Below are 11,582 nucleotides of genomic sequence, written 5' to 3'. Positions count from 1 at the left end.
TTAAAAAAAAAAGTATTTTAGGTAACATTTAGTTTAACAAGCTCAGTTTATTGTTTTTTTATTAATCTAACTGCAAAGAATAACATTCTTTCAAGTCTGTTTTACATGCAAGATATGATCTGATTACATCAGGTCATAAATTTGACATACATTTCGGCTAGCGAGTAAATGACACTACCTGGTACTCTGAAGTCTACTGTCTAGTTTAAAACTGCAGTGACAGCTGATCCTTACATCTTCACCCTATGACTCCTACTCATCCTCGAGTCTGTAAGAAAAAAGTATCAAACACAGCAAGCATCAGCGTCACAACAACTAGTTAAACGTTGCAACGGAATACAAAAATACCATTAAAGAGGGCTAGATACATCCCATTATGCCATATGGACGCAGTCTGAGTTCATGAGCCAATAATGAGGCTCCATTTCTAGACTGCTACTCTAAAGACACTTGAGAGACTGGCTGGACGCTAAGCAGACGTCTTACCTGACCATATCCTTGTACTTGCCCAGGGCCTCCTGGGTGACATACTGGAGGAAGCCTGGGTCCTGGATCTTCAGCTCCCCGGGGACAGAGAAGATGAGAGGGGCTGAGTTCAAGATGGTGACCTGGACCTCAGTCTCAGTGGCGTTGGCGTTCTCCGCTCCGCCGCTGCTCTTGGGCAACACCTGGAAAAAGGAGATCCCAGGTCAAACACCCTTTCACTCACTTATCTAGCCTCTCATCCACCCACTCACTCATTCATCCACCCAAACATCCAACCACCCACCAGCCACCCATTCACTCACTCATCCGCCCAAACATCAAACCACCCTCTCATCTTCCCACCAACCACCCATTCACTCACTAATCCACCCGCACATCCATCCACCCACCAACCACCACTCACTCACCCACCCACCCACCCACCCGTCCCAGCGGCTCACCGTGGTGATGCGGAACATGTTCCAGGGGTGGTCTCCGGTGGTGCTGCTGCTGCCCTCCTCCGTCCACTCGGGCGCCACCCAGCTGTACTCTGTGGCCATGTCTCCCAGCCAGCTGAGCGTCTGGTCGGTGTGGCGCTGGACCACGGACAGGATCTCCTCATACTGCTCCCTGCAGACCTCCAGCAGCTGGGAGGCCTCCTCCATCGCCACGTGAAGCTCCCTAACACTGGGACACTCTGTGGGGGAGGGAGGGTATGAGGATGATGCATGATGTATTAATTCTCCCCCTTCCCCTAGATTTGAGCCCTAACCCTAGGTTTTGCGCGTTCCCGCGAAGGGGTAGGGTGTCTCCATACTTAAGGGAGCAAGGGGTGCTGTTTTTCCCCTAAAATCAACCCTTGAACGCTAGCCAGCTCGGTAGCTGACTTGCAGCTAAGGGCACTCAAAGCAAGTGTTCTTGTTAAGGGGAGAGAAATGAGACTGGGCCCTAGTCCATCTGTGTGGAGCATACTGCATCACCGGTACACAGTGAGTGTTCTGCATCACCCAAGTGGGTGCTCACACACTGGTAGTGGATGCTGTGCCATGTCCTTGTTCCAACTCGTCTGAACCAAACTTTCCATTTGGTTTGTGAAGAACCATGTAGTTGATGGATCTCAATACACCTTCTTAAACATGTACTGATCTATCCCTGAACCACATCTGCTTGATGACTGGTAATAGCTCAGCAAGTAGAGCACTCGTCTGCTGCGCAGATGGTTGACGGTTCAAACCCCAACTTATTACTTGATATGCCCAGAGAAACCACTTCAAAGGGAATCACAGGCTGTAGTCTCATACAGTGGTTTTAAAATTAGGGTGTGAGTATCCCTAGGGGTACTGTGAAGGATTACATTGGTAATTGTACTTGAATGATACTAAAGTAAGTTCTCTAGGTCTTTCCAATGATTGACTAAAATCATGAACAAGGCCGATGCTTTTGCTAGTATTTGCAACGCCGTTTATGTGTTCACCAATATTGATATATATTTTTTGTTTGTTTTTTCTATAATTTTTTAATATTAAATAATACAACTTTTCCCTACCAAAATAGTTTTGTGCTGGGAAAAGGGGGACGCAGATTTGGTTGTCAAGGACAGATTCCAGTAAGTGCACACAAATGATTGTATGTGCGTGTGTGTGTGTGTGTGTGTGTGTGTGTGTGTGAGTGTGTGTGTGTGTGTGTGTGTGTGTGTGTGTGTGTGTGTGCCACATGTGTACCAGCCTCACCTTTCAGCAGGGGGCCCTGGCAGGCCTCACACTGGTCCTGCAGCTGCCAGCACTCTGAGGTCTGTTTGCGCAGGTCCCGACACAGCTGTCTGTTGTGTTGGTACCGAGAGTACACGCCCCGCACTGACCCCAGAAACACAAGGTACAATACGTGTTGATACGTTTCTATAGATATATGTCACGTTTACAAGCTCCAAAACCCTGAACCACAAAGTTCTATACATATCTATATGCACCGTATCTATAGATATTCATCACGTTTCCAAGCTGCACAACTTTCTACATATTACTTGGCACATCAAAAAACAGGTGACTAAGAATGATGAGGAATGAACGTCTGATAATAATGAAGGCCTTCACACACTAGGTTTGTATTAAAGGGGACATATTATACCACCAGGTGTGAGCGTGATTAGCCGTTACAAGCTTTTTTGAAAATGTACCTCTTCTGACATCACAAGTGGGCGTGTCCGATGTATGACGGATAGATGAGCAATGTCGGCTACAGTCCACTGGGTAGGCTGGTGGACTGATCCATCCAGCACACATCTAGGTGGACACACCCACTCGTGATGTCAGAAGAGGCCATTTTCAAAACGGCTTGTAACGGCTAATCACGCTCACACCTGGCGGTATAATAGGTCACCTTTAAGTATAACATATTCGGAGGGCCCGTGTACCTTGCGTCCTCCCTTCCCCCGGCCCCTGGTGGAAGTCCTCGGGCAACACCTTGGTGGCCACCACGGCCCCGAACTCCTCCACCACGCTCCTGCCGAAGTCATAGAAGGAGTCCAGCACCTCCTCCAGGCCCACGCCCTGCAGGAAGCCCGAGTCGTGGGCCGGGTCGAACGGCCCCTGGGAGGCGGGCTCCGCGTTCTCGCTCTCGCTCTCGCTCCCGCTCCCGCTCTTGCTCTCGTCTCCGTTGAAGAAGGCCCCGCGCAGGGCCTCGTCCAGCTGGCTCCTGGTGCGTTCCACCAGGGTCCGGCTGCGGTCCACCAGGCCCCCCACCCTCCGCATCAGCTGGCCGAAGGAGGCCTCGATGAGGGCCACCTCGGCCGCCTCCGCCTGCGGGCTGCCGGCCTCCTGGTTGACCATGATGTCCCCGGCCTCCACGACGGGCTCCTGGGGGACGGAGCGGCGGGACACTCTGTGGAAGAAGCTCTGTGCCTGTTGGGAGCGAACGGGTCAATGTGATGTTTGGTTTAAATATTTGTTGTTTTATTCATCAATGTTTCATTCAGTAAATTGTATTAGCCAAAGTGTATATATAGTGTTCAAAAATGTGATTGACTAACAACACAGACTTTGCTCAGAATGAATTTGACATTTTAGTTTTGAAGGTGGCAAGTGACTTTTGCTTTTGTTCCCCAAGACTTTCTATACCTTGGCGCGGAAAGAGGCGAAGCCCCTACGGCAGGTGGAGGTGTAGAAGGACTTGCAGGCCTCCTCCAGACAAGGCCTGCACTGCTCCCACTCGGACTGCAGTGAGTCCTGGCACTTCTGCTCCGCCTTGACCAGCTTCTCAGTCACCTCCCGCTTTAGCTGTGCTGCCCCCTGGTGGCAGAATCGTTATGATGTAGGAATTCGCTTTTTTCATTCTTTCGGTTGTTTGTTTGTTATTTCATTCATTCATCTCTTTGTAAAACTGGGATTTGTGAAGCAAAACTTTATTGGATTCGTGTTATCTTTCTTTCTTTAAACTATTTCTATAATAATCTTTCATGGCCATCTTTTTTGACATCTCCATGCCAACAGAACGCCACCTGTGTGTATCTCTGTAGGTCCACCCACCTCCTTCTTCTCACTGCTGCGTCTCAGGGATTTCATGAGGTGCTGGTGCTTGAGTTCGTTGCTCCTCATCACCTCCTTTATGTCCTTCACCCCGTACAGAGCTCTCTTCACCTCCGCGTCCACCAGCTTCTCTCCATCCAGGGACAACTCTGGCAGAAGTAGAGGGAGGACATGGGCTCGTCTTATGGCAAATGTTATACTGTGAAGTTCAATGTAACGCTGCTGATAAGCTGTTAATTATAAATAATTCATACTATATTGCATGTCCAAAACGCTTTACGTGTGTGTGTGTGTGTGTGTGTGTGTGTGTGTGTGTGTGTGTGTGTGTGTGTGTGTGTGTGTGTGTGTGTGTGTGTGTGTGTGTGTGTGTGTGTGTGTGTGTGTGTGTGTTCGGGAGAGGAGGGGGGTGGGGGGGTTAGGAACCACTCCACCAACTCACGTTTCAAAGTCTCCACTGGGAGTGCGTTGGACTGGTCTTCAGGAGCAGCGTGGAGGACCACCAGGGTGGTCACCAGAACCAGCAAGCCCAGTAGGATCCTCATCCTGGATCTCCGCCTCTCACTCGTCTACACACAGAAGAAGTCACCCCCCCAAAAAAAAGGACCACGTTGTTTATTGTTTACATCCCATCCATGCGGGATCATTCGCATAACTCAGAATAGCACATGAGTCGCCTTCATGTAGACACATAGTCAGGGCGGGCACACACTAAAACTTTCAGATGACACACATGTTTCACTCAAGTGTTTCGCTCAGCAGATGTCCCTACCAACCGGGCTTATCCAGATCACTAATAGGATTTGAGCCTGAGCCCAAGTTGGTCAACATCAACATCACATGGACACACGCACACACACACACACACACACGCACACACACGCACACACTCACACAGACACAAACCTCTACCACTTGATGGCACTGCACATCTATCTAAATGTGGCAAAGCGGAGCAGTCTTTTTTGTGAGGCTTAGCCTGGTTAATCCTAAAACTCACAAAGTGTTTGTTTGTTGACACTGCCCTGATGCAGGAGTTTTCTTGTTTGTTTTTCTCATTTTGCAAAACATGCTCATATTCTGTACACACACATTTTAAATAACTTTGCAAGAGCTAACAATCTTTTTTGAGATCAACCCCACTTCCCGTTGTGCTTTTTAAAGCAGGTTTCTAAACTAGTATGAAAATGAGGTGGGAGCATAACTTCTGGGAACAAGGAGGAGTACATCCCTGCCTGACCCGACCTAAGGCCTTTTGATTGCATCATTTATTTTCAACCCCATGATGAACTATGGTGTAACCCTTCATCCTTTAAATTTAAAACTTTCAAACTGCAGACATCAAATGCTAACATTTATATCTGTTGTCATTATCGTTCCTTAATTGTTTTACTGTTAACCTTGAGCTGGTATAAAATGGGTTAATGATGCCTTCTGTTCTGAAATGGATTGTTCCCGCACCAGTCCATTGTCGACCTGGCCATTTGAACAACTTTGCCCCATGGATGTTTAACTCAGTACTTAAACCTGCAGTATGTAAGTTTTGCCATTACCAGCCTCCAGTGACTTGAGTTGTAACTGCAGATATAGCTATATAAAAAAATGGCAATACATATAAACAATTTAGAAAGAAAGAGTTTTTTTTTTTTATTCAAGTAAATTGCTGCAGTTACGTAAGTAAGTAAGAAAGTAAGTTACGTAGTGCAGATTTAAAAGTGCTTGCAGTCAGGGCATATTAAAAGTAGTCCACCTCCCCCCAAAGACATTCTTGAGCTTTGTCTGTGACCCATCTGTTGTTGTTCTTCCCGGCTCACCACTGATGTTTACTCTGGTCTACGTATTACTTGCAAGAGGTATTAAACTGCGTCACACTCCCGAGTCACCAAGCCAGTTTCACTTTGAGAGACATTGTCCCAGTTCAGCCATGCGTGGAGTTACATAACTTGGCAAGATTTGTAATGGTAAATAAGGGATGGACCCCATTAGGGGTCTATTTATCAATACTGTCTGAAAAGTATATTGAATCAGGCAAAGTCTGAAAGTTAAGCAGCTTCTGAAACAGTGCCATACGAGTGTAATTGTTTTATAAATACTATGGGTTAGTACTGCATTGCACAAAAATGAACCAAATCACCTTTGGATATGCCTTTTATTACTATTGGGGGAGTGTTGCCAAGTCCTAACCAAACAACATCTCAATGTCATCTACAAGCCACTCAGAGAATCAGGCTGAACAGATCGGGGTCATAAACAACTTCAATGGAAATACAACTATGACCAGAACGAAAAGAGGTGGACTTACCAGATGGTAAGGTGCTTGGATCCCCGATAGAGCTCGGAGAGATGAAGTCTTCCGTGCGGACGCGTGTTTTATAGTTCCGTTCACCTGCCCCCTGTCTGTCCGTGCTATTTCCACCCATGCTTCATCCAATTACAGCATGTACCTGCATGTGATGCCTGGCTAATCCCAATGTGTACAAACTGCCATAGACCTGTGTTATTGGGGATGGTGTCCAGCACTACAGTTATCCCATAGCTTCACATGAAAGGCAGTGGGTGAATGATCTGTTTCTCGTTTTCATATGGACCCTCCTGCATAGTACGAGACTGACCGACCCTGTCAACAACGCTCACCTGAGGGAGACTCAGAGACTCAACATTCACTCCTGCATGGACGACACATGTAACCCAACATTGACCTGGACACAAAACGGAAAACTGGACATACGTATCTCCAGCTCTGCTAGGAATGTGATGCATGTGGACGGGCACTGTCTTGTCATTGTTGCCCCTGTATACCCTGTACAAAGTGTTGCCCTCCTTGCATGCAGTGACCCAGAAAATAGGGTCCTCACTTGGGTCCTTATCAGCACCAGCAACCAGTGTGTGTTTGTGGTTTGTGTGGCGTGTGTGTGTGTGTGTGTGTGTGTGTGTGTGTGTGTGTGTGTGTGTGTGTGTGTGTGTGTGAGAGTGTGTGTGTGTGTGTGTGTGTGTGTGTGTGTGTGTGTGTGTGTGTGTGTGGGGCTAAAGACGGTAAGTGTTACGGTTACTGGTGCTGCTGCTGCCTCTGTTGTTCCACACACCTTAACACACCTGGTTCTGATAAGACTATGGCCGACCCTTAGCAGTCATCCCAGGGGGGTGATGAGAGCCTTGGGCCGATTGCTCAGAGATGGGCCCATAAGTCAACATTTTTAACAGGGGAGTGGATACTATACATGGCAACAGCCATGTAACTACCTTTACAGGGCCTGCAGAGTGTACAGAACCATGGAGCCCCAGTCTCGACCCCTCTGGGGCCCAGAACCTCTGCGTTCCATCCCATAGTTATTATGTACCCTTGGCTGCTGTTTTATATAGTGGTCCTCTGCATGATTAATGCATTGTTTTTGTCAGTCAGCCAATAGTTGTAATGTCTTTGTTTTTTGTGTGCGTTAGTGCAATGCCTCGCTCCGCAGTGGGTCAAGGGAATTGAATGAAAGGTAAGAACCATTTTCGGAATAAAGCAGACTAATTGCCAGAGGATGGATGTCGATTGAAACCAGTCATATAATAACAACAAGGCTATTTTTGAAACAGTGTAACCAATTGGCGGTTGTTAAGGCAGATGTTTGGATTTGCAACATCTGACAATGTTTCTGTTGGAATTCATTCATCGTAGATTGAAGACTGACAATGAATGATCACACATATCAATCTACTCAATATGGATTTGTATTGAATTATGTTAGTTTCATTATACATCGAAAACCGTGTAGCTTGCATGATTGGTTGATTATTTGGACAGGGGAGGTTTCCCTGAAGTTGAAGGACAGCTGTCAATAATGACCGAACATCGGACTATTGTACACATTTAAATGAGGCCGGTGTCCATGTGCACACGCACATACAGATGTACAGAGCACGTGTTCTCGGCCAGCCCTACGGGCGCGAGACTTCCTTTCACGTTTGAGCATCCCCCCCCTCTCTTGGTGAGGAGGGGGTTCTATGGCATGGGCCATGGGCTCTGGTTACAACTGCTGGTACCACTGCTGCAGACAAACGTCAGCACTTTGCAAGAGGTTTGCGTGGAGAATAGGAGCACACCTTTTATTTGCAACCTCAAATTTCCTAACCAATCATCTTAACTTTGAACATCACTCTAGGTCCTCCCCCGGCTTCAGAAGTGCAACCTTGTGGCTACCTGTTGCGGGAGAAACTTCTGCAACACAAAAGCTGCGGAGGAAAGTGCTGAAACCTTTGCAAGCTGTAATCGGAACCGTAAACCCTGCGGATAAAGAGGTTATCAGCAGACCCAGAGGCGCTCCAACTATGTGCTGAACGAAATGCACATTGCTATGCAGTGGATGTAACTCCAAACATCAAGTCCGCGACCTTCTGTGAAGCACAATGAAAGGTAGGTCAATCAAAAACTTTTTGTATCCGGTGTTCAAACTGCAAACTAGTGAGTAATAACTTATGATTGGTGTGTATTATTCGTTTTATTTTCTTAAGTTCTGCACTAAAGTGCTACTATGGAGCACTCTCCGAGGGAACACGAGGAATGCGTAGGCTACAACTTCCCTGCCACATCTGGAGCCCATCAGGCGCTCCTGCAGGGGACTGGCTCTAGGGATTGTTTTGCATCTGGTTGCGGCAGCACTTCAAACCCCTACTAAACGTGTATCTTTAGAATGAAACGACGGGACGGTTTTAAATATAGCACAAAACAACGACGAAATGTTTTTAAAATATATAAATAGTCCTGTTCTACAATCACAAGTAGGGCTGTTGGAGAGTCAAAGTCAACTGTGCATGATTGAAACTATGTATTACAAAGCTGTAATAGGTTATGTTACTTATATTACTATACTACCTAGTATGTCAGGGACTATTGTGTCAGAATGTACAATTATGGAAAATAACTAAATATGGTGTCTTTAAAAAAAAAAAAAAGATCTTCTGCAAATAAAGATTTAGCCTATTTCTGTTGATTTTAGGATTATCCAATTAAATAGTTCATCAAAAATAATAAATGCTTTTGTGTTTCTGGGAGGGCTTCTAATAGCGTCTGACAATAATAAGCCTATTTTTTTAACGTAACCTGCTTATGTATTGGAATCAGACAAATTCATTGTCCATTTCATTACTGAGAAGGGCAATTGTTTAACAAACCATTGTATTGTATTGGACAGATCAAATAATGAATGGAGATCCCAGTTCAAAAGGTCTCTGTGGAAGGGGAGGGGGCTGCCAGTTATCCATTCTATTCCACTTTATCAGTCAACACTGCTCAGCAATCGTGATGATGAGAGAAATATGCACAGTTTCCTCATTACAATCAGCAGTTGAAATATGTGCTGCTGTTGTTTCCTGATGTACAGCACAAGCTGGAACCACTCGTGTCAGTGAATGTGAATGAGGGGTTTTGTGTGTGTGTGTGTGTGTGTGTGTGTGTGTGTGTGTGTGTGTTCATCTTTGGGGCCCATCTCTGGGGCCCTGTAACTGCCTTCCACACTCTTCTATGTCCTCTGAGTCACCTCACGCTAAACCAACTGTGATCAGTTGGGTTAGCGAAAGGTTGAAACAATATATATTTATTTTGAAACCTCAAAAACCTCCATCGCTGAGTCAGGACAATAAGTCCACCACATGTTGATCTGAGAAGCGAAGGAAAGTTTGCAGCTGCACGGCTGCACGCCAAACAGACGTTATTTTGTAAGCTGTGTGAATGTTTCTCAGGTAAGCAGATGATCCTGAACAAACTCTGTCAACAGCAGTACAGAGATCGCTCATCTACTAGTTTGTAACCAAATGACTCCTGACTCTTCATTGGCTGAAGCAGCGCCAGGTATTATGAAACGAGACAGGGCTGTTTTTAGACACGGAACTGCATTCTTTGCGCGTCTCAAAGCCAGATGTTACTGGTCACAAATAGTCTGTAGTCTGAGGGGCTGCTTACAGGGGGGGAAAACAAAGTGTCCTCACTGCCAATGTGGATCACATGTTCCTTTGCTCTTGGCTACATGTGTCTTTGGGGGCCCTAACCCTAACCCTTTTGGAGATGGAGGGTTTTAAAGTCATTGCTTCCTGTGGGTCTGTTTCCTGCCAACGGCGTGGTCATACCAGAACAAATGAGCTTCCAGTGGTGGCAGGTCTAGAGTTTATTAAGTCCTGAATAGATCAGCTTTCTTGAGACATATTGATGGGCTATACTATTGGAAGATTGCAGTGGAAAGGTTTCTCTCGGAAAGTCGCAGTTGAATACTTGATGCTGAACTTAAATCTCTTTTTTTTTCTAATGTCTCATATTAATTAGTATTGTTATAGAGCAGGTATTCATTGACGTTATTTTGTTATTTGCAAAGAAAACGATCAGTAGGAAGTATTGGGATGACTTGACATAATCTCTTCCTTCGATACTTCCTTGTCACATAAATATATACTGAGGGCCACCCTAGCCGTTTTTGTAGTTGTCATGTTCCATGAACATGTAGTCCTCACTAACATAGCCTTGCACCATCCCCTGGATAGATAATATTACTGTTTGTGAGAGAAAAGTTCTGTTTTACCTCCTCAAGCATAGGAGTGGATAAAGTGCATCATGTGTGTACTTCCTTTAAGTACACTCTGTGTACTTAAAGGAAGGATATTAGAAAATGTCTGCCTCTGAGTAGACACAGCGTGGGGTATTAAGGCAAAGCCAAGCAGACTGGAAATGTAAGCAGGCACAGGTCACCCGCTTAGAACACAGACCACATTTGATAAACAACATCAAAACCTAGGCCCTCGCTGTGTGTAGTTACTATAATTAGAAGGTTGTGTTTGGCCTGCCATGGGAAACGTGCAGATGTTTTCCAAAATGGAAAAAAGACAAAAATAGACAAACAATGATTTTCGCCTACGATCATGGAGTAGTGGTAACAACAAATGTGTACTGTAACTGTAAATCTATACATATAAGATGCGTCAGGTAGCGGTCCATGGAGAGAGAAAAATCAGGACATGACAGGAAGAACAATAAGACATGGAAAATAAGTAGGGAAAACGTTAAGCGTCCAAAACAAGTAACGGAATTGGACAGCCCTTTATCGGAAGTCCCATCCTCTCTCTCGCCGCTAAACCCACATGACTGAAACAGATATCACGCACACACGCCCGGCCTTCTGTTCTGTCAATATACACACACCTCGGAGCATCCCGCTCCAGGCGCTCTGTTGTGGGATGAGAAAGTCTGGGAACGATGTTCCTGCCGAGGTCCCACAGCGTGTACGGCGTGCTCTTGGATCGTTCCCAGCGGGATGTGTTTGCTATAGGAGCCTGCAGCCACCTTCACCTCTGCTGATCTCGCCTAGCACCTAGTGGCTCGCGTTTCTGGTCTTACATCAGGCAAGATGTCCTCAGAAACCATTGTGGGTTGAAACTCAAACTCTGTTCCCATCCATTTATTTCAGTCTCACGGGCCATCGTTAGGATACTGTTTGCTGTTGGCACACGGTAAACACGATGACCTAGTTTTCGTCCCAAATAGCTGGACCTGTTCCGAGAGTGCTCAGTGTATCATTGATGTTGCAGCGTCGTGTAATACAATGTTTATGTGGAATTGAGTCAACAGCCTTG

The 11,582-nt window shown here is 46.0% G+C and overlaps 2 protein-coding genes across 2 annotated transcripts in view; one reads left to right on the top strand and one right to left on the bottom strand.

The window, feature by feature from the left end:
• Positions 1-482: 482 nt before the first annotated feature.
• Positions 483-4,528, bottom strand: clul1 (clusterin-like 1 (retinal); the record flags this gene model as incomplete). The annotated part of the gene is made up of 7 exons (XM_084480739.1): positions 483-668; positions 927-1,162; positions 2,196-2,318; positions 2,876-3,362; positions 3,579-3,749; positions 3,987-4,135; positions 4,426-4,528. 7 exons carry the CDS (start codon positions 4,526-4,528, stop codon positions 483-485), a joined length of 1,455 nt encoding a protein of 484 aa, XP_084336865.1.
• A 3,671-nt stretch (positions 4,529-8,199) lies between these two features.
• colec12 (collectin sub-family member 12) overlaps positions 8,200-11,582 on the top strand; it is a 33,302-nt gene continuing 29,919 nt past the window's right edge. The window contains exon 1 of the mRNA XM_084480558.1: positions 8,200-8,379. Within this exon, the coding sequence (XP_084336684.1) occupies positions 8,373-8,379 (7 nt within the window). The 5' untranslated portion in view covers positions 8,200-8,372. The remainder of the gene's footprint in view (positions 8,380-11,582) is intronic.

This window comes from Micromesistius poutassou (genome assembly GCF_964030765.1).
Source record: "Micromesistius poutassou genome assembly, chromosome: 16".
NCBI lineage: Eukaryota > Metazoa > Chordata > Actinopteri > Gadiformes > Gadidae > Micromesistius > Micromesistius poutassou.
This window is presented reverse-complemented; position numbering and strand designations above follow the sequence as displayed.